The 22,807-nt window shown below is 38.8% G+C and overlaps 2 protein-coding genes across 4 annotated transcripts; one reads left to right on the top strand and one right to left on the bottom strand.

Annotated features, from left to right (window-relative positions):
* Positions 1 to 5,763: 5,763 nt before the first annotated feature.
* LOC142397288 (T-cell surface antigen CD2-like) lies at positions 5,764 to 9,249 on the top strand. Of its 3 annotated transcripts, none has more exons than XM_075480631.1 (7): positions 5,764 to 5,939; positions 6,399 to 6,612; positions 7,616 to 7,936; positions 8,127 to 8,384; positions 8,476 to 8,691; positions 8,822 to 8,923; positions 9,017 to 9,249. In XM_075480631.1, the coding sequence occupies exons 2-7, from the start codon at positions 6,567 to 6,569 to the stop codon at positions 9,196 to 9,198; spliced, it is 1,125 nt and encodes a 374-aa protein (XP_075336746.1). In that variant the 5' UTR covers positions 5,764 to 5,939; positions 6,399 to 6,566; the 3' UTR covers positions 9,199 to 9,249. The 3 variants fall into 3 exon arrangements, with proteins under 3 accessions (XP_075336746.1, XP_075336745.1, XP_075336747.1); XM_075480630.1 differs by having other exon boundaries at positions 5,766 to 5,939; positions 9,014 to 9,249; XM_075480632.1 differs by having other exon boundaries at positions 5,767 to 5,939; positions 8,476 to 8,601; positions 9,014 to 9,249.
* Positions 9,250 to 14,691: 5,442 nt separating this feature from the next.
* On the bottom strand, positions 14,692 to 18,907 carry cdx1a (caudal type homeobox 1a). The gene is made up of 3 exons (XM_075480629.1): positions 18,559 to 18,907; positions 17,365 to 17,513; positions 14,692 to 15,365 (listed from the first exon to the last, which is right to left on the bottom strand). The coding sequence occupies exons 1-3, from the start codon at positions 18,905 to 18,907 to the stop codon at positions 15,174 to 15,176; spliced, it is 690 nt and encodes a 229-aa protein (XP_075336744.1). The 3' UTR covers positions 14,692 to 15,173.
* Positions 18,908 to 22,807: the final 3,900 nt, after the last annotated feature.

Genomic DNA, 22,807 nt, shown 5'->3' with positions numbered 1-22,807 from the left:
AATTTTATCCTTAAGTACTGAAAGCTCTACATATTGAATCTATTAGGACTGTCTTTATTTGTAAGCAAGGGATTGACTCTGAGCAAAGAACACCAAGAAGGTCCCTAAAGACAAGAGTACAAGTACAAACATCCACTGCAGAGAGGGTTAGCGCCCTCTGCTGCCGACTATCAGCATCACAATAAGTGACTGATCCAGGCAGTGATGAACTTGGAAATCAGACAAACCAAAGGATGTAAAAGGAACATTTGTTCTGGACTTTTTCAGAGCCCAGGTAGCCAGTGTTTATGTTTAGTCTGTTGAACTTTTGCTAATCAAGTTCAAGCTTAAGATACAAAAAAGGTTTCTTCACTTTCATACAAAGATCCAGGGCATCTGTTTTTCCGGAAAGTCTCTAAATCGATGTTTTAATCTTTTATTTTTTTGCTCTGACACAGAATCTGCCATGCAAAGATGTTGGTGTGTGTGCGTGTTTGTGTGTGTGTGTGTGCATGCGGTCGTGTGATGCAGTCATTCTTTTCTTAGCATTCACCATGTTAAGCTGACTTCCCTTTTCATCTTTGTGAACACAGCTTTGTCCTCTTAGGCTGCACGCTAACAGGAGACATTTCACACTGTTATATATAGAAATGTGTTCATGATGTTTGATGAATTCAACAAACAACAAACACTGAACTGCAAGTAATACACAGAGATGGTGATCAGAGCGTTGATGGTTGTTACGATGGCCCTTAGCGGCTGGCTTAAACAGGAGGCTTGAGGCAGAGGAAAGGTGCAAACCCACTAGGTGTTTTATTCACCGACACTGAATATTTACAAGGAGGAAACCTCATCACACAAGTCACATATAATCCTCACTACAGCCAACCCCAGGTTGTCAACCGGTAGCCTTTTATAGCCCCTCCCATTAACAAACCTACCATGACAGGGGAAACAAACATACATTAACATACATACAAAATAGCTAAAACATCACTTTATTTAACAAACACTAGACATCTGAACTATCACCAGACATCTAAAAACAAGTCTATCTAGGTTCTAGGGTTTTTAACACCAACCATTCAAAATGCACATTATCTACTTCTCCCCTTCAACTCATAATGGTCTCTTCCGGAACCTTTAAAACAGTGCTCAGGCTCCCGGGGAATCTTTTAGCCTGAACACCTACAGAGGAAGAGACAAAGGTAAATAATTTACTTCACAATACACCTTCAAACAAAGATTAGTTACAATACTAGTGTTTCATTTATTCATTTGGTTTATTCCACAGGACAGGTCATCCTCAGTACCAGCTGAGAAGAAACTGCCTAAACCCCACAAACTAATAAAATACTCCAATCTCTTTCAGTGTAATCTGTTCTTTCAATAATACTCCAAACATCATTTTAAGTGTCCAGACAACGTAATGAAGCTCTTCATTATAATGGTGCTACTGGAAGTCTGTCAAGGGGAATAACTGAACTGTTTCACATGAGACAAAGTTGTATTCACTATTTTAACATGTTTGCTGCAATGGCAAATATAGTCAATAAAGTTTGACGTTAACCTCAGTGATTAAATCTACTTCACATACTGTAAATCAGCTGTGGATACTGGATTCTTATGAATCTATTTTTCTTTATTTATGATGAAATCAGATCCAAATCTCACATATTCAAAAAATGAGTTGGTTTCTTTTTATTCAAAATGCATCTTTTTGTGTATTTCTTCTTTTTTACTTTGGTTCTGTTCTGAAAATTCACTTTAAGAAATGCAGAATTTATGTCAGATGATTTGTTTTAGATATTACAGAAACATCCATCCATCTATTATCTATACCCGCTTAATCAAACTTAGGGGTCGCGGGAGCCTATCCCAGCAGTCATCGGGCGAGATGCGGGGTACACCCAAGACAGGTCGCCAGTCCATCACAGGGCCACAGACAAAAAACTACACACACACTCACAGGACAATTTTAGAGACGCCAATTAACCTCACATGCATGTTTTTGGACAGTGGGAGGAAGATAGAGTAACCAGAGAGAACCCACTCATACATGGGGAGAACATGCAAACTCCACACAGAAAGGCCCCAGCTGGGAGTTGAACCTGGAACCCTCTTACTGTGAGACGACAGTGCTAACTACCACACCACCGTGCAGCCCATTACAGAGATATCAATGAATAAATCTCGGACACATGTCAGACATTTGCTTAATCGGTTGAGACATTTCACAGCATCAGATGACCTATGTAATTGCATTTATATTTTGTTTACAGACATGATGCTACAGTTAAACGCATGATGCGACAACTAAAACATGAGCTCTATTCTCATCATTTTTGGGGTTTCTACTACAAAGTTCTGTAAAATAAACCAGGACAACATTTGTGTAAAGCATGACTTTACTGTAAGATGATGTGGCTGCAACACACAACAATAGATTAATCACATTTTCAGCTCAACACTTTATTTGCTTGAAATATTATCACGGCCTGTGTGCAGGAAATGCTTAGAATTCTAGTATTTTCTCTCAATTTTGAAGTGTTTCATTTGATTTATCAGTTTATTAATTAATCAATTCATAAATGGGCAGGAGGACACTCTATTGTCTTTGATTCAAATGGACAGCAGACAGGAGAGTGGACTCTAAAGCGGTCTGTTGAAGGTAAACAACTTTTTTCCACCCAGTAAATTAAGTCACACTGATAGACCAAAATCTGAGATTGAATTTATAATCTTTATAATACATGTCATTTTCTTCATATTTTGGTATTTGGTGCTGCGTTGAGGAATAAAGCTCTTCATACTTTGAAGTTGACTCTCAAGCTTGTTTGAACTCTGTTTACCGTATATACTGTATTTCCATTTAAGTTTGCAGAAGTTTCAACGAGTCATTGTACCTGTTCCCAGTTGTCCTGGCAGGAAAAACAAAAAGATACCATAGACTTTTGCACAGTAGTGTACACATTTTAGCATCTTGTGTGAGAGTTTCTGCTGCCAATGAGGAATTGAAATGACACTTTAAGGTTATTAATCTGCTTCCTTTGCCGTGCACAGAACAACTGGCAGCCAAACCAACAGTCACATAAAGAAATCATCTCACAAAGTTTTTGTTAGGAGATTTGTTTTGACAGTTTGATGAGGTGTCGAAGTGAAAAGTATACATTTTGAAAGTAGCTGGACGCTGTGGGGACTCATCAGTAAAGCAAACTCAAGTGTTATACTGGCTTTGAGCTAAATATAAGTGCAAATTAGCTGCAAGAGGTTGGGTTTTCTCTGAAAAAAGCTTAGACATTAGGAGTGTATATGTGACATTTGTAATTACTTAGCACTATGTATACTCTCTATAATCTAGTTTTTTTCTTCTTCTTCAGCTAATCAGAAATTAAGGTCATTTCTGCCCTCAGCAGTAACTCTTCATAATGAAAGCTTATTTTAAAAAAATATATTTATCCTGTATACAACGATACAATTTTACCTTTGGGATATATAAAATGTATTCTTTAATTCAATGTCATTTTCAATATATTTATTTTCAAGTTTTAATTGTAGTAAATTAAAAGGAATAAAGACAATGAGCTGCTCACTAATGACAAATTCTGAAGCTCTATGACTGTATCTAGAGATTAACATTGTGTTAAAAAAAAAAAATCTAGCAGCGATAATAGAGTACCAAGGCATTCAGCCAGTGTTGTTTTTCTAAAATCTGTCCTGCGTGTACAATGTATGCAAATCAATAATTCTTTAAGCATAACAACCATTTACTTTTCTGTTCTTTGTTCGGTTGCATTTGTTGCAGGTCCCAGGTGAAGATACGAGCAGGCAGATTTCAATAACCTGTTTTAACAGGAGACATCAGTGAACAGCAGGACGACAATTACAGTTGTTGCTCTGGTCGCTCTCATGAATGAAGCGGAACTTGCTCTCCACAGAAAAGATGCGCTACCAGTCCCATAAACGTCCCGTTACTGCCATCTATTGACACATATGTGCTACTGCACAGTATTGTTGTAGAGATAGACATTATTGCTCCCAAACAGGCTTATGTTCCACGTAAAAAATTACAATAAAAAACAAACAAAAAAACAAATGTGACCACATTTAGTGTCGGTCACACATTTCAAAGTCTGTAGGTGTAATAACTGAAAGTTCTACCGTTTGGCTCTTTTTGATAATTTTTTTTTTTAAAGCAAATCAATTATCTAATTCACCTGATTCTGAAGGAACTGGTCTCATTAAATGAATTCAAGCCAGTTTTAAATCTATAAGAAGCAGATGTGTCGGGTTGTAAATGTTGTGTTGGACCAATTCTGTCTCCGTTTAGCCTTTTATGACTGTGGTGTTAAATTTTACGAGGCCTACGTAGGCCTATCAGATCTGAAGAGTTTTATTTCCTGATTGAATAAAGATGATAGAGATATAAAATGTAAGTCTAATGTATGACTTTACACAAAGTTGCACGTATTTTTAGATGTTTGTGTCTTTAAAAATCAATTGAATTAATTTGACCCTTTTCAATAGCATATACCAAATATATACTGATGACGAATATTTCAAAATGCTTTAGGCTCTTTATCTCACCTCAATATATTTGAATACAGCAAAAAAATGAGTGTACACTTTTTGATTTTAAGGCTTCATGAATCAGGACATTATCAGTTCTTTATATGAGCAAAATACAAGCTCTCATGAACAGCAGCCTATGACATATTCCTCGGTGTCGTTGTTTATTAAAGAAAAAAGCGAATTTACAGAAAAAAGTGTGTGAAAAAATAAGTTCATTTATCAGTGGAACTGTCAGTGACCATGTGGGCGTCGTCAGCCCCGGATGCTTTTTGAACTACCCCGGATCTAAAATGCGGAAAGGCGCACTTGGCAGGCAATTGGATGAAATATCTGTCTACAGCCACCTGCCTATAAACTATAATGCTCCTGTTTATGACTGGTGCTAAATCGACTCATTTCTGAACGAGCTGAGGCAAACCATGCACATCAGAAGCTTTTTAATAAGAAAAAGGATGGAGAAGGCAGTGAAGTGGAGGGTAGGTGAGGTGAGGTGAGGTGGAAGGATTTGTCTGCTCTTGCTGCAGCAGCTGAGATGCGAAGCGGCCTCAGGTACATGATCGGGTATGAACAGAAGACTGCACTTCTCAAAGTTTTCTTTTTGTTATCATGAACTAAGTCCGATATCCCATATACCTGTGAACCAGACTCACACAGTGAGACGGTGACAGATGCATCGAGTTCAGAGCACATCAGGGAGAGCAGAACAACACATTTTCATTTATTCCATTATTATGTAGTTTCTCAGATTAGTTATGGCAAAGTTCGGGGCAGATATCCAGTGATATAACATGTAATATGCAGTAAATGCATCGGCTGTACGTCGCTGCTGTGTCAGCAGGAGCCGTGATGTCATCATTTACAGTAAACTTCAGGAAAGAAATGTGTCTTCTGACTGATTAGAGTTAATTTTTTTTATACGAATAAAAATCCCTTATTGGACTATATTTGTTTAATTGTATTATTAGAATATGTGTAGGTTATATCTGTTTATTCAAGATATGCTTATGATGATAGGTGAAATTGAGGTTAACACAGAATTCACTGCTGACATTACAGTCGGTAATAAATACTGTAGCTATATAATTCTGACTGAATGTATTTCTGTATTTAATACCAGCCTGTTGCTGGCATCCAATAGTGTTGTAATGCTATGATTGTCGGCCCATTTGGAACTGTGAGCACTATTGGGTGTTTGGCCACCAGGGCATGAAGCAGTACATTAATCATTTTTTTCAATTTTTCAGAAATTGGTTGGTATATTCTTACTGCATCCCTTTAACGATCAAGACAGGAGAGAGGAGAGCAGCAGGATAGAGCAGAAGAGATGAGGAGGCAGGCAGCAAGAGAGGTCAAGAGGTGAAGAAGAGGAGAGCGTAAGAAAGTCGGAGGTATTTCAGTTTGCAATTATGCAAAATTGGCCCCTGGCATGTTTACAATAGAAAACATGTTATGAGAGCAGAGTTAGTTAACCACTGAAAAGGTACTGCCAGCAAAAAGTCGAGCACATGACTACCTCTGCACACCTGACGGCACCCTTCACAGAGTGCACAGTGTCTCACATCTTTTAGAAAATTAACTTATAAATAACTTAATATCCATAATATTGCGCGGCTATCGGGTGAAACTCTAAAGATTTCTGGACCAGGCTAAGCCCTCAAAGTTTCAAGATCCTAACGCCTCTGTGTGGGTGTATTTTTAAATGTCTGTTTTTAGTCTCAAAACCCTTTTCGGTCCCAATTTTGAATGTTTCCATCTCCTCCTCTCAGTCCATCATAAATGCATGACCTCTGCTGTTGGCTAAAAGGGGAAGTCAACTGATATCACTTCCTTGCCCCCTTCCTGTCTAGAAAAAGATGAATACAGCAATGACTTACCGAGCCAAAGCTTCCACATTTTGTCCTCTGAGGTAGATCGCTAACACGACTCGCTACAAGCTGCTCAGAGCAGAAACTCATGTTTGCTTTGGAGAAAAAAAGAAAAAAAAAACGGTCCGCAGCAGCGAGGCGTGAGGAGACATGGAAACTGTGGTGGTGTTGCTGATGTTGTTCGGAGTCTCTCGTGGTGAGTTGTTAAACTGTTTTCATGTGGCACTTTGTTGGTTGTTCATTGAATTGATGAATCAAACGTTATGCAGTAAACTCATCAAGAAAAGTCTCTAAAGTGAGAAATGATCAGTGCTGTAAGGCAGCTGGTATATTGGAAACTAAACGTTGCTTCTCTTTTTCTGTTCTCTTTCTTCCTCTTCTCCCTATAATCTTTAATTCCGTCTTTGGTCAATTCTGCAAAAAGAAAAAACGGACGAATACATAAAAAGAAAATAATTATAATGGGAATTTACTCACTTTTTTAAAGTTTTGTACTTTCAGAATATGCAGTACGTACATTGATCGGAAGTTTACAACTGTTTCAAACAATTATATATTTCATATGAATACAAGAGTTATGACAAATCAATTAAAAACATAAACAATAATAATGCTGAGTAACAATATGTCAGGATGAAAATCTGTCATTGTTTGCTGTTCAGATATCTTAACTATCCCTTTCCAATTTGAAAAACAACGTTGCTTGAATATGAATGCAGCAACACTTATCAATATTTACTGTCTGCTTTATGTCTTTAGCATCTCATTTTTCTAGATGGGATAAACGCCAGTTTTAATGCTTTAAAGAGATTTATTAATTGTGTGGTTGTTGTTACAAAAAACCCTTCACTCCGCTTCTGTTGGAAGTGCGAGAGCTGCTCATGACAGCGTGTAAGTGAAGTGCAGCAGCAGAACCCTGGGGCTGAATTAGCTGAAAAGAATTTGGTAATCATTAACTTTATCATTTGTATTTGTGGTTTTCCTGCTATGATGTTAAAATGTCCTTTGTGAAAAAAAACGTACTCACAGTGGAACTTATGCGGATAGTCGAATCCTCACAGAAGTGTGTAACGCTCAACCGTATGACAATATTCTAGTTTATATATGTATGTCATTAAACATTGCTGTGGTACCTCTGGAAGAAATATAATGCTCTAAAGTGGTGATATTTTCCCTTTTCTTTAAAAAAAAAAATGCAGGTGTGGAAACTTACTGTGATGGCAGACAGGATGGAGCTCAGTGTTATCGAGCTTTGGGAGGAGCTGTGGTCCTGCAGCTGATGGACAACGCTTCAGAAATACCCAGATATGACTGGAAGAAGGGAGCATCAGTAATACTCAGAGGGAGAAAGAATATTTTTGATTTTATTACCATTGAGAACAGATCTACCTTTATTCCCAGTAATGGAACATTGAAGATCAATAACCTGAGTAGGACTGACAGCGGTGAATATACACTTACACTCTTTAATTTAGATGGACAGAAAACAGGAGAGCGGACTCTAAAGCTGTCTGTTGAAGGTAAACAACTTTTTTCCATCCAGTAAATTAAGTCACACTGATAACCTAAATCTGAGATTGAATTTATAATCTATATAATACATGTCATTTTGTTCATATTTAGGAATTTGGTGCCTTCTCTGTTCTTCAGTAAAATCTATAAAAAACCAACATGTTATCATGTTTAAAGTCATGTGTGTGTTTCTCTCAGCTCCTGTGTCCTCTGTCCAGCTGGTCTCTGAGTGTCTGTCCCAGGGACAGATGAACGTAACCTGCTCCTCTGAGGGAGGGGACAGTCCTCAGTACAGCTGGACTCTGGATGGACACACACTGATAGACACTGAGCTCCTCTGTGGAAGTAAAGAGACTAACATCATCACTCTGAAACAACACGTGTCAGGACGTCTGGTCTGCTCAGTCAGGAATCACGTCAGTTCTGTCTCCAAAGAGGAAAACATTTCTAACTGCGGTGAGTGAGAATGCGATGAAACGACCTGATCTTCATGACTCTGATTATATTAATGACTCTGTGTATAAATTCTTGTTTTGTTTGCTCAAAGGCTTCATATTCATTAACTGCACCTCCAATGGGACACACATAACAAAGTGGGTGTTTAAAGAAAATAACAGCCTGTGTATCGAACCAACAACAACAGTCCCATCAACAGTTACACAGAGAACTGTGGGTAAGGAGACAGATTCAGTTAAACCCTCCACTATTAACACATCGTCCAATCAAACTGTGAGTCCAAGCACAGAAGAGCCTTGGTTCATTAGTAAGTGAAAACTAACTCCGCTGCAAATGATTCATTGGTGTGTTTATTTCTCATTTTTGTCATGAAACAAAATGCATTTTTTGGCAGACTGAACGTTGTGTGTGTCCTTTGTCTCTTGTTTCTGAAACAGAGCAGTTGCCGATAATAGCGGGTGTGCTGTCGGCGCTGGTAATTCTCTTAGTTGTCGGCATAGTAACCATTTGTGCTCAGAAGAAAAAACAAAACAACAAAGGTAAGAAACAAAAACTTTTGTTTCCACTTACTCCACTTTGCAATTTTCCCATCTGAATGCAGAAAGAGAAGTTCACGATATGTATTTCAGCAGAGGAAGAGGATGACCAGGACATAATCTACGCAGATGTGAGGATGGTGCAGCGGCGGGGGAGGCCGGTGGAGCAGAGGGCAGAGGCGGAGGTGGAGTATGGCCAAGTCAAGTTTTCAGAGCGACCTCGGCAGGCTGAATCAGCAGCAGAGGATGTGTATGCAAAGGTTCGTAAAGGCAGGTGATTCGAAGTGTTCAGCAGGCTCACTGTTACAAAGGCTGCATTGCTGACTCCAGGTTGCCTGAAGGTCTGTCCCATAAAAAATAAATACTTATGTTCTTTTTTACTTTCACTTTCACTGCATTGTATAACTGGATATCACACTCGACTCTTATAATAGGTGACATTTAGTTTTAGCATTGCCACCCCTGTTTTAGGAGTTTGAAGAATTGGTCATTTTTGTGTGCTATTTAATTTTTTTTTAAATAAATATTCAAAATGTAATTTCAACCTGTTTCTCCTTTTTTTTTTATTGTACACAATGTAATAGCTTCTTTTTTTCTGTGTTATTTAAAATCATATTTACCTTTCATTGTTTCATTGTCTAATAAGGACAAACTCGACACACTGATGAAAATTGAAATAATGCTTTTCTGTATAGTAAATATCAATTATTTTCTGTAGTGACTGTCTTCAAGCAATAAAGTTGAAGTATTCAAATTTGAATTCATCTAGATTAAAATGTATTTATGCAGCAGATGTCTGTGAATTTGGACGTTGCACACACGTAGATGCATTTCACAAATACGTTCAAGTTAGTTACGGTTCACAGCCTGTGTGGGGGATCATGTCAAACCCGGTGACTCGATCTTCCTTTGGCTCTGCAGATGTTAGATAAACTACAGAAAAGTTTCCATGATGTAAACACTTCTGCTTTTTGTTTCCTAATGCCAGAGTGTGGCGTGTTCCGAAACAAATTAATCATTAGAAAAACAAAGCTAAAAAAGAAGAGTGTTACATTTGGCTTTCACTATTTTCTTCAAGTAACGGTTCAGCACACCCTTTATGGATCGATGAGTTTGAGTGAGTTGAGGGGCTGTGACTGTGCCACTGACAATGGAACAGAATGTGGGAGGAATTAGTTTTGCTTTTGTACATATAAACACAATAAATGGCCTTTTAACTGACAGCTACATCATTCTACAGAATTGATTGATTTATTATTTTTAGCACATGAAATTTGAAACTGCATCTTCGCATTATCCATTTTGTATTCAATGAAATCCATTAACTGCAGAGGAGAGACACTTGTGTAAAGCAGACTCTGTTGTCGATATAAAATTTCTGCTTTACAGTGGAAGAACTAAAAGGGAAAATAAAATGTTCTTGTAAATTCAGTCCCTGTAGTTCAAGAGAGAACAACATTAGAGATCTCTTCGGATACTGAGGCAATGAGTGCCTTCCTCCAGCACTATAAAATTATCTTCTCTAAACATAGTTTGATGGTTTTCTTTGTGGTTAACAGGTATACAGATATAGATCAGTTATAAAAACATTTTGGTCTTACACGTTAGATTTGTTAGATGTTGCAGCTTGATGGAAAAAAACAAAACAAAAAAAAAAACATGCTGCCATTTTTTAGACTGGTTATTTTAATCAAATAGAAAAATTCAAGGGGATGCTGATCTTGCACCAACCAATGGCTGTTCAGCTGTCAAGCCTCGTGACTGAGAAAAGTTTTACTGTCTGCAGTGCACACAGTTCCTACAAATACATCAAACTGTAAGCTAAAGATACGAACTTGTGCAAATAAATTTTAGATAGGTGTTGAAGCACAATAATGATAGGATGTTAGTGCATGCGGCACACACCCCAGATGTTGGCAACTGTTCTGACTACAGACGTTCAAAATCCAAACGTTTTATTGTTTAAATTTTTGTTCAAGTCTTGATATTTCCTGTGCTACGTCATCTGCTTAAAATAGAGTTTCCTGAGTAAAACGCATCACCTTATATCTTAACTAATATGCTATCAGTAAGACTGAGGCAACAGCTTTAGCGTTGACTCCAACTCTGCTCACTCACACCCAGACACGTTTAGATCGCTCTGCAACATTTTCTCATCACGGATACGAGAGTAAGAACACAGACATCAAGTCTTATAAATTCTACTTTCATGCGTCTACTAAATGTTATTAGAAATGTAAATAAAATCTCACGAACAGATATTTTATTTACATCAAAGCATAGTTAACATGTCAGATGCTGAGATTGTGGCATTTGAATACTTCACAAAAAATGTAAGCTAATTCTTCTCTTCTGAAGAAAGTTGGGACCGGGCCACGTTTACCACTGTGTAACATTCTCTCTTCTTAAATGTCTGGGAACTGAGGAGACCAGTTTTTTTTTTTTTTTTATCTGATTTAAGATTCTAGCTCCTCAACAGTTCTTTTTCGCATTTCATGATGCGCCAGATGTTTCAGTTGGTGCAGTTTGTACTGCAGGCAGGTCATTCCAGCACCTTGACCCATCTATTACAAATCCATGCTGTCATCAATGCCGTACGTGGTTTAACATTGTCTTGCTGAAATATGTGAGGCCTTTCCTGAAAAAGGCTGTGTCTCGATGAGAGTTGAATGTTGCTGTAAAACCTGCATGTGCCTTTCTGCCCTGATGGTGCCTTTCCAGATGTGGCCCCAGTTCCACAGGCAGATGCAGGCTTTTATAACCGCTGATAACGTCCCTCTCCTCTTTAGTCCAGAAGACATGGCAGAACAGTTTGCCACTTTGCCTCAGTCCATTTTACATGAGCTCTGTCCGGAGGTATGCAATGCTGTTTCATTAAAAATCAAATTAATAGATATGCCCGTGAAATAAAGAAATATTTACAATGTACATTTTTCAGTGGACAAGTTTTGTATTTCATGGCACTTCTATTTTCATGTAAATTCTTTTATACCATATTGAATTTCCCCCACTGGGGTATGAACAAAGTATTTTTCTATTTCTATTTCTATATATTCCACAATTCTACATTTATTACACAATTTTTGATATTGTAAACCAATAATGAAAATGACATGATTATAAATTTACGTAGGTTACGATATTGGCACCTTGATTCTTGGCCATGTGCCTTGATCGCAGAGATGTTTTCAGAGTGTTTTAAAGTTTTTATGAACTGGAGATGATAGGATATTAAGTATAAGAAATAAAGTCTTTGCAATCTTTTATTGAACAATATTATTCATAACTTTGTTTCTAAGACACTCTGCCTCTTGAGGGTGCTCTTTTTTGTACCCAGTTATGCTACTGACCTACACCAGTTTGCTGTTTCTTTTGTTGTCGCCCCTCTCACCCTTTTCAAGATGTGTTGCAACCATCACATTCGCAATGAGCTAATATTTGCCATGAAATTGTTCATGTCTCACTTTCAACATTTATTGTAGCTGCTATGATCTAATGTGAATAAAACATTGATTTAAGAGATTTCCAAATCATTGCCTTCTGTTTTTCTTTCTTTTTTAAACTGGCATTTTAAAACTCATACAGACTCTTTGTGCTCACACCTCTTTTAAAAAGACACATTGGTTTGCATTTACAAACCCATTCAAAAGGAACATTTTGGAGACTTCCTTTGTTGTTGAGGCTCCAGACAGATGCATGACAAAGCAGAATACGATCATCTGAAATCAGCTGTTTGGTGTGTGGGTGTGGATTCGTTCAGGCAGCATTTGGCCAAACCTTTGACCCTAGGGAAGGGTACATATAATTTTCTCAGCCCAGTATCACATTGTGAGACACTTGAGGACACTTTACAAACTACCTTTATACAAACTACATCTGTATCAAATATATTTTAAGAAAATCAGTTTGGGGCTGTTCAGTTTACAAACTTAAATTCTACATGGGACCCTCTCAATTGCTGTACATCTGCTTCATCACATCTTACAGTGTTTAGGAAATATTCAGTTTTGTCATACACAGTAGTTTTTTTCTTTTTAAATCCTTGGTTTTGTTTATACGCTAGTCATGTGCTCAAATTATACCTGCGAAATGTGCTTCCTGTTGGCTTAATCAACGACAGAGGTTAATGTAGATGTTTAGCTTGATAGTTTGGGGTTCAAGGTTAACAACCATTCGAATGATTCACAGGATCATAAAATGAGTTTATGATCCTGGACAGTTGAAGTGTCCTTAAATGCCACCTGATATATTTTTTCTTCTGTGAATCATGCAGCCACTGCTGCTTTCGACACTACCGTATTAACACGCACAGCAAATTGTTCAGTTCTGTGTCAGAACTTTTTTGATACTTGCACATTAGAAATCCAGAGAAATCCGACTGTTGCTCCTTCGCTCTTGACCGGCTGAAATGCAGTTATGTATCTTTTCCGTAATGAAAGCCGGGTGGTTTTATCAATGTCGTGATACTTTCATGTGATGTTGCCATGCCATGCCAAAGCCATTAAACCATAAAGCAGGGACTGGCGTAAATGCCTCAGTCCCGAGGCATGCCAGTTTAAAAATTAATATGGCATCCAGCTAAAAGAGCTTATCCACACAATAACCAAAGAAAGACGACAATGAGCGGTTGTTTAATTCCCTTCATGATTAAATACGAGCATTAATCTATGAAATTATAGTACATGGATGAGGTCTTAATTTCATTATATAAACATATTAGCTGAATAGTTTACTGCTCTATACTCATGGTAAATCTTCTTCATTAGTGGCGTGAAGTTAGATGCCTTCCTCTGTAAAAATGTTGCTGAAGATTATATTAAATTGGAGGCAGACACCCAACTTGTGGCTTGTGGTCTGAACTAATGAGCAAAAAATAAACCCCCATGAACAAAATGTCTGAAGAAAAAGCATCGCTGCACAATGCACGGAAAAACACATTATACACAGAGCACAACTAGCCAGAACTTCACCTGAAACACTCAAGTGTTGGCGGAAGCAGCAGGCCCACATGGATTGCACGAACACATGAATTGTACAAAGTTGATTGTTCATTGGTTTAATATTGTGAAAAAAAGATGAAAAAAGTTTTTTTTTTGTAATTTGCCTAGTTTACTGGAACTAGACTTATTTAACGTTGCTTGCAACTTCTTCTTCCTCTTTTTGAAGCATGAGAAAGAGAGGCCTTTTTCACACATATACGACTGACTGTGTTTAGTTCCAACAATAACTAAACATCACATGTCACTTGTTGAGCAATCTCGCATCTGTTCTTCAGGATGTGGCTAAACTCTGCAGTCTGATTGTCTTATCCCAGGGTAGTATCTGAACACACTGCTCACAGTGATGTAGCAAAGGTCTGAATAAAAAGCATGTTTGAAGTGGAAAATTTTCACCAAAGATTTCATGTCGTGTTGAAATAAATGTTATCAATAAATGCCACGTGACAAATGTGCTCTCAAATCAAACTGTACTTGCATAAAAAAAAACAAAAAAACATTTATGAACATTCACATCACTTCTTATGCCACACGTCACACTACTTCCTCAACTCATGTCAAAACCGTTGGTTTAGGCTTTTTGAATCCTCCATTGCCATGGAAAATCCTAAATCAATACTTTTACAGAAAGAGCATCAAAATAGTAGCTTTTGATCCTCTTTATTTCGCTTAGTTTGTTCAGCTAATAGTCTCTCTCCTTAGTTCCTGTAAACTGAAATGCAATTTTTACTTAAAAAAAAACAAAAAACAAAAAAACAAAACATCAGGGGGATTTTCTGTACAACCCTGAAGCTGCATTATACCTGTTTATAGTTAATATACATTTTGGCTTGCAGCTGAAGCAAACAGAGACAAAAAAAGAAACACCACTCCTTTCTTCTTACTAGTGTAGCAGAAATGCGACTATGTGAAATGCTAACTTACACCTGCACACACACACGTAAAAAAACCCAACTTCTGTAAATGTTGGGTCGTGGTCGTTTATCAAACAGTTATGAAGTAATGGCAGAAAGATGGAGCAAGAAGTGGAAGTAGATGGTGTCTAATCTGTAATACCACATGAAATGGTTGTGAATGGTAAATGCTCACTACATTCTACCTCTGCAACATGCGGAGCTTGACATTGTATAAGGCAGAATGTGCAGCATCATAACACCATGTTGGTGTGAATGATTATTCAGTGTGGTCAACTTATTAAAATGAAGCACTATTTACACGTCGCATGTTGTCTCAGTCTTGCATAATATGAAATCCAGCTAGTATTCCTCTGATTTTATATCTGACACCATGTTGGAGCTTGTCCTGGGGCTGGCGGTAAGGTGGGCCTCGGTGTGTCCACCCAGCACAGGTGGGGTGGGAGTTGTTGTGGAGGCCTGCTGTGAATGTTGCACCTTTTTCCTGTTGATCTTCCTCTCTTTGGCACGTCTGTTCTGAAACCAGATCTTCACCTGTAGCGCACAAACACGAGATAACTTTAACGTATCAGTTCAGGACTCTTGCCGGCTGCGGATAAAAACATAATCAAAAACACCCTGTGATGACCGGTGACTATCTGGAACACATTTATCATGTTAATAGTGAAGATCATTTGAAGCAAACTGGTATAATTTATGGCAACTTTTACTTTCTCCACCCTGTTTTTTTCCTGATGATGTTGAGTAAACTCCAGTTCCCCAAGAATGACTTTGGTTGCTTAAAGTATTGCACACAGCTGTGGGTTTAGCTGGCAACGTAAGTGAGTCAAACGTGACCACGTGCCAGTTTGGTTTGTTGAGTTCTTTATAAAGATCTGCTAATGTGGGCTGTAAAAGTATTACATTTCACCAAGACATGATGAAAATAATACAACCCTGTTTTGTAGAAAGATATGTCACAGTGCAAAAAAAAAAGGTACATTAAAAAAAACAGAATGCATTGATCTGCAAAACATTTAAACCCACTTGATGCACTTGAAATGGGACAGACAACACATATTATGAAACATTTTGGTTTTACTTTTTACTTTACTTTTACATTTCATAATGCATGCAATGTGTTCAGTGTGAGATACTGTAGGTCTGGAGAGTTTAGCTCCTAAACTCTTTTACTATAGAGCCTTGCTGTTGTAATATGTGGCATTGTCTCGATGAAATTAACAAGTCCTTCCCTAACAAATACGACTGGATGTTGCTCAAAAACTAGTGTCTATCATTTAGTGTTAATGTTGCAAGTTAGCCATGTGCGCAAAGCACCACCATACTGTTGTAGGGGCTGGCTTTTAAATTGTGTGCTGTTAACATGTCAGATGGTCCCTCTCCACTTTAGATGCCACAGGTGGCACAGTGTCCATGATTTTCAGAGAGAACCTCAAATTTATGCAGCGACAAACTTTACTGAAAGTGGTTCATTACAGAATCTGTGTATTTTTAATAGGTTGAAAGCCCAATTTATTGACAGTATTCGCTCACATATATTCCAGTTTAACAAGGGGCCCCTTATTACATAAAAGTATTTCTAAATCATTGTGGCAAACCCCTAACTACACACTTATAGCAAGGGCTGCGTTGAGGTGCTGCTGTAGGCCTAGACTGCTGGGGGACTTCCCATGATGCAACTCTCCTCACCCCGCTCTCTTTACTTTTTACTCTGTGTGTATGTATTTTTTTTGAAGATACAGGCTGTTGGTATGCCTGCTAGGCATTGCTGCCTGACGCACCTCCACCAGTGCCCTCTATTCTAAAGTGCTCCCTTGAAACACCTATGGGCAGGAACGGGTCATCAGCTGGGGACCACCAATCACAGATGTTTATATATCCTTTCCCACAGCCTGGTGTTCTTGTAGTTGTTTGTGGGATTATGTGAATACAACTTAATTTGCCGGATTTGGATTGAGCTGCTGTGTAATGAACTGAATTCTAATTGGATTTGCAATCAATTGTATTAAACCTGGATTCAATTGGATTTTTTTTTTTAAAGTGCCTTGAGGTGACATGTTGTGAATTGGGCATAATAAAAATGGCCCTGAGTTGATTTGCATACTGTTTTTAATTTTACGGCTGTTTTGGAAAGCTGTGTGCCTAAAGCTGTATTGGACTAGCAAGTTTTGTTTTTCTATTGTGACTACAAATATTGAATATAAAATGACACATTATTTTTTTTTTTAAATAAGAAAATTAAGAACGTATCTCAGCAGCCAAGCTGTCTGGGCCCAGAGTGAAACAGGAAATGTTTTGAAAGAGGAAGTTATACATTTGATGTCTTTCAAACTAAGTATAAAACATGCTATTTTCCGAGCAGAGCACACATTCAGTTCCGCAACAATTACACAGTCTGAGTTTGATTTATTCTCTTTTACACTCACTCGTGCCTTTTTCAGTCACATTGTTCCTAGGTTAAACCTATTTTTTTGCTGCACTGTGTCCATCTCATCGACCTTCCTTCTTCCTTCGTGCACTCCGCTGCTCTCACCTGTCTCTCTGAGAGGCCGAGTGCCAGTGATAGCTCGGACTTCCTCCTCATGGTGATGTAGCGGTTGTACTGAAACTCTTTCTCCAGCTCCAGCCGTTGGTGGTCAGTGTACACCACCCTGTATTTGTCCTTAGTGCGGGTCTTCCCTCCTGAAGCACACAAAACGAACCTCAATTAGTAAAAAAAAAAAACACAATTTCAAATGATAAAGTAAATACTTTAGGTGGGTTAGTCCTTAATGTGTCTCCGTAAAGTCTTCCTCCCTTCCTGTAATGCAAACAGGAATTAATGTGTCAGCGAGTCACATGCACTGCGGTCAAACATGTCTGGAGCCATGTTCAAGTTCAGGCGCCATTTAAATCCTCATCAACTCTATTAATCATGCTAAATATAACTAATGTGAAGACTCCCCTCTGCCTTGAGCCCATGTTTCTCCTTATCACAGTGAGCAGTGTTTACATAGGTGTTTACACAGGCAGCTATTCATTGACACAAGTGTGCACAAACACGTACTCACTGTGAGAGTTATTGATTAGAAAATTTGACCAGGTAACAGCATTGATCGAGGCAGACCCATGCACACACAGACACATGTAGGCTCGAGGGTTTGCCTTTAAAGCAGATTCGGTTTGACTTCTCTTGATTTCCTGCATGGACAGTGTTATCTATTGAGTGTGTCACCCACCCAGTGGACAGAGAGGGTGGGGAGCGATACTAATACCGGTGCAGACGTCATGGCCTCCACTATCAGCTTTGCACTGACATCTCAAAGCATGCTGCCGGAAGGGCAAGTCGAACACCTTGATGAATGTGCAAGTGCGGTTAGCCTGGCTCTACATGTTGACATTGTTGCTGTTTACTATTTCTATTACTATTTCGGCCATCTGCTCCCTTTGCTGCAGTTTGGTTTCTGCGGGGAAAAGTCGGTCTAATGATTAAAAGTTTGCATGATCAAGATCAAGCTTTTCCTGTCAGTCGGACGTGTTGACATATAAGGTATCTGATATATGGCAGTAGATGCATGTTTAAAATACATCAGATAATAACTGTATATCAAAGAAGGAGCAAGTCTCTTTCATTCTTATTAGGGGTTTAATGTGGAAACATATCTTAATGTGAATTTAGAACAGTTGTATCAAGCCTTACCTATAATGTGTTTGTATTCATGTGAATTATAATTCATTAAAGTCCTACCTGAAACTGTTTGTCTGATGGAGTCAGGTGGTCTCCTCCTGGAGCTGAAAGGGTCCTGTCCAGAGATGAAGTTGTAGGTGGGGAGCGACCCCCCCGCAGCGGCTGAGGGCGCACTGATCAGCTCAGAGGAGGGGAAGCTGACCTGCCCGGTGCTGGGGCTTGACCCCGGGAAGTGGTACGGATACTCCTCGCGGGGGTTGTAAACGGGGTTCCAGGTGCTGGTCGACGGGTCAACGACTCCTGAGACATGATGGTGGTAACCGGTGAAGTCATACGCAGGCGGAATGTACTGGCTGTTCAGTGACAGCGTCTGAGCCGGTTGCCTCACCGAATGAGAGTTGGGGTACATTCCGGTGTCCTCGTTCGACAGGTCGCGTGACTCTCAGGTAGACCTCGGTGAATCAAAGCTCGTGGTGCATGTTAGGCCCCGGTGCGGGCTCTGTTTTCACCTCAGTCTAAGGTTCAGGCTTACTACAGCCTGACTACCTGTGCAGTAAGTCTACACACCTTTATGGATTTACTGCCAAGGAGTTCAAAAGTATCAGCATGACGTCACGTTTTACCTGACTCGTCTTGGCGACGTCAGGGCAATGACCCCAATTTACCCAGTATGGATCATTTTTCAGAAGGCTTGTCAGGTGGATAAATGTGAATCAGTGTAAGCGTAACTCGTGATTATAGCTCTTAAACTGTAAATTTTTTTTAAAAAATGAGGAGGCTAGGCTGTGGTGGAAGAAGTTTGTTTCAAATAGCTTTCCTTTATATTTCTTCCTACATCAAGGACTACTTTGTTTGTCTGAACATACAAGTATATATTTTTCTTTTATTTCACAAAACTAGTTACATTTCAGGGTGACATAAAACAAGCTCAGAAAAACCCAAAACAAAAGCAAAATGTCTTTATATGTATCAGAGTAAATCATGAGCTGCGACAACAAACACAAGCTCCTTGTCTTCAGTAGAAACCAGGCTTTGGCCCAAGAATAGCTGTTTGATTTATTTTGTTCCCCGAATTTGTTCTAATTGTCTAAATGTGGCATCATAGCCCCTTTCCTCCGTACTCTGTCAGTATGAGTATGGGTTCATGTCTGAGAATAGGATAATGTATCTCACTGTAAGAAATGTTACTTCTGTCAGGATTATAGGAATTTTAGGAATTCTGTTTTACTTTGTAATTCTTCGGGCTGTTACAGTGGCACACTTGTGGACTGCAATGAGTTTGATGATTAAATCTAATCGAAGTAAATTAAGCGAAGTAAAGGCAAAGTGAAAGTGAGAAGATTTATTGCCCCTGCTTTAAAGCATCCACATGAGGGCAGCAGAAAGCAGAAAACAGGCAGTTACAGTTCAAGGTCCAGAGTTCTTCAAAGGGAATAAATGTACTGTCCTAACAAGATGTACATGAAGTTTAAACACATCTTTAAAGGACTGTAGTGTTCACTTTGTGGAAAATCATTCAGGTTGTCTGTGAGTCTGTGTGCATCTGAGTCTCACAAACATTCATTAAAGATTCATGCTCGTATTATTGTCAAAACAGTCATTACTGCACAAGCTGTTAGCAAGAAGCCAGCTCTTGTTAATGGAAATGAAAGCTTCGCTGACCTGCACGTTAAGAAAAGTGCAACATAAACATCACATACATAATACTAAAAGCTGAAAAGATAATGTTGATGGACACTAAATTAAAAAAAACAAAACAACAACAATAAAACAACTTGGCTGAGAATTGATGATTGTGTGGTTTAAGCACTTAGAAAATAAGTGAAGAAATGCGGTATCGTATTGTCTGAGCTTTATCCTGAATCTTGTACTAATGTCACAAGCTTCAAAGATTCAGACATCATACATCATCGACATCATATGTGCCAAAAAAAGAAAAAAGGAAACTCGGCAACAAAAATCCTCACTATTCACCTAAATGGGGGGTTTACTTTATGGGTATGATATATTTATAGAGGTTCAGGTTAACCAGTGCAGCATGTGCATAATGACTCATATTAAAGCTCAATGAGGGCGGACTAATAACAGGCCTTTATTGTTTTTTCAGAAGTTCTCTTTGCTCACATGTGTTCTCACAAGTGATCAACCTCTTCTCCCTCCACCGACTTCCTCTAAGACCAATTACAGTCCATGGAGAGCCTGAAAACAACGACATAGCGAGGGTTTTACATTATTTAAATGACGCGTGGCACGGATAGGAAAAGTTGTTGAATTGGAATCCGGTGAAACACAAGCACACAAAACCTGTGCAAAACAGATAAAAAAATTCGACTCCCAAAAAGAAAAGAAAAAAAGAATAGAAACAAAAAGGGTCAAAAACAACTTGATAATAACAACAGCTGTAAAGTTTAACTGTAATATGCTAAGACTGACTGGTCGGGAAGTGAAACACAGGTGTAGAAATGCTGGTGTATAAGGACTGCAGCGGGATCAAAACAGTCGCATGAGTAACATGCCGCTTACATACTGATGCCTCGGTACTGATTATTTGATAAAAGTAGAAAAAAATAGATAAAAATCAGTCGGAGAAACCTAACCAGTACTACCACTTTATTACTTTATTTACATTTTGCTGCAAAATTTATTGTATCTTTCCTAAGGTAGATTTCTTTCATTATGGACTTTACTTGTAATGCAGTATTTTTACTTACATGGTACATTTACTAAATTACAGGATCTGAATACTCTTTCAACCACTGGTTATACTGTGTGGTCAGTGTTTTATGTAATCCGGTGACACAAAACGCTTAGCACAGTATAAGTACTAGAAAAATGTTTTCAGTTTTTATTGGTAAGATAGCCTCACAAACTGAAAGTTAGACCATATGCCATCACAAGCTGCAAAGTCTTCACACTGGAGATGCTGGACAAAGAGAATGTTTGTTATTTTTGCTTGAAAAATTAAGATTTATTAGTAGTTGGTGATGATTGGAGTGAATTTTTCAGCTTTAAATGGAACTACTCCTGCCCTGTGAATATATTTGAGCTGTGTTGCATTGATTTTGAGAGGAGCTGTTAATGACTGTCGCTGTTGTTTTTGCCTGCCAGAGATGTCCCGAATGAGAACATCTGGATCAACCCTCGAGGAGCCTCAGACTCTCACAGCCGTAATCAATACAGCTCGAAATGGAAGTTTTTCCTGATAAAGCATCTTTATCCATCTTCATCTATCTTCATCTGTCAGAGGTGAGTTGGTTCAGGTCCAGGCCTCCAACGCCGGTGCTTTCGTGCTCCCCCCTCCCTCCCATTCTTTGCTGCCTCTCTCCGACAGCAAGATAAGTTTAAGCTTTATCTGAAACCGAGTGGAAAAACAAAGTTGCGACAGCATGCAAAGTGCTAACGCTGGTGACACTCTGGTTAAGGCGTCAAATGAAGTCAGCAGTGAGAGAAACCACTCCTTGCATGCTCAGAAAGGCTCAGCATTGTTGTGGCAGAATAGTTTGAGGTCCAGTTTGTTAAGGGCTGCACCAAGAGCAGCCGCCAAATATAGCGCAATAGACAACCCCTTTGTGGTGTCTCTGCCCCACTCCATGGTAACAACATGCTGAAATTATACATGATAATAAAATGCATGAAACCCTCCAAAGTTTCTGTATCCTGTTTTGCGCTGTGGTTCGCAGGATGTTTAGACGGATCACAGATGATCACGTGTGGAGTTTTCCCATATGTGTCTGTCATGTTTATTATGATAATTTGCGCCTACATTTTCACAACAGTTTGGAGTTAAACTGGTGGATTTAGAGCAGACTTATTAACAGGAAGTGTTAACCACATAGAAAGAATTAGACATCGAGGTGTGACGGTCCTGTGTAGAGTTGCTCCCCTCCTATCTAATAACCGGGGCTGCACTGGCTCTCTAATTACTTCGAGCAGAGCTTTTAGATTTACCCTCACAATTAAAGGAGAACATGTTACCGAACATCCCCTCGTATCCTGGGAAAGAATGAAATTAGGAAGAGAGCCAATATTTTGGACGTGATGTGTGCATGCGTGTCTTTGAAAGAAAGAGGATGAAAGAGCTAAGAGAAGAGACGAGGGGCGGGTGATGACAGTAGGAGGGATTTCATGTGGCAAAGAAGAAGAAATAAATGCATTAGATATCATACAAGAGGAGATGTAACAAAGACAAATTCAGTCAAGCTTAAGTTTTCATGTGTTTAAGCACTTTTATACCTCTTTTTCGCTGTGTGATTACATCAGTGGAGTTATTTTCCTGAGAAACTGAGACTTTCATGTTTGCTTCCAAAGC

Source organism: Odontesthes bonariensis, chromosome 13 (genome assembly GCF_027942865.1).
Source record: "Odontesthes bonariensis isolate fOdoBon6 chromosome 13, fOdoBon6.hap1, whole genome shotgun sequence".
In the NCBI taxonomy this organism is placed as follows: domain Eukaryota; kingdom Metazoa; phylum Chordata; class Actinopteri; order Atheriniformes; family Atherinopsidae; genus Odontesthes; species Odontesthes bonariensis.
The sequence above is the reverse complement of the archived record's forward strand: the minus strand, read 5'-3'. Positions and strand labels throughout refer to the sequence as shown.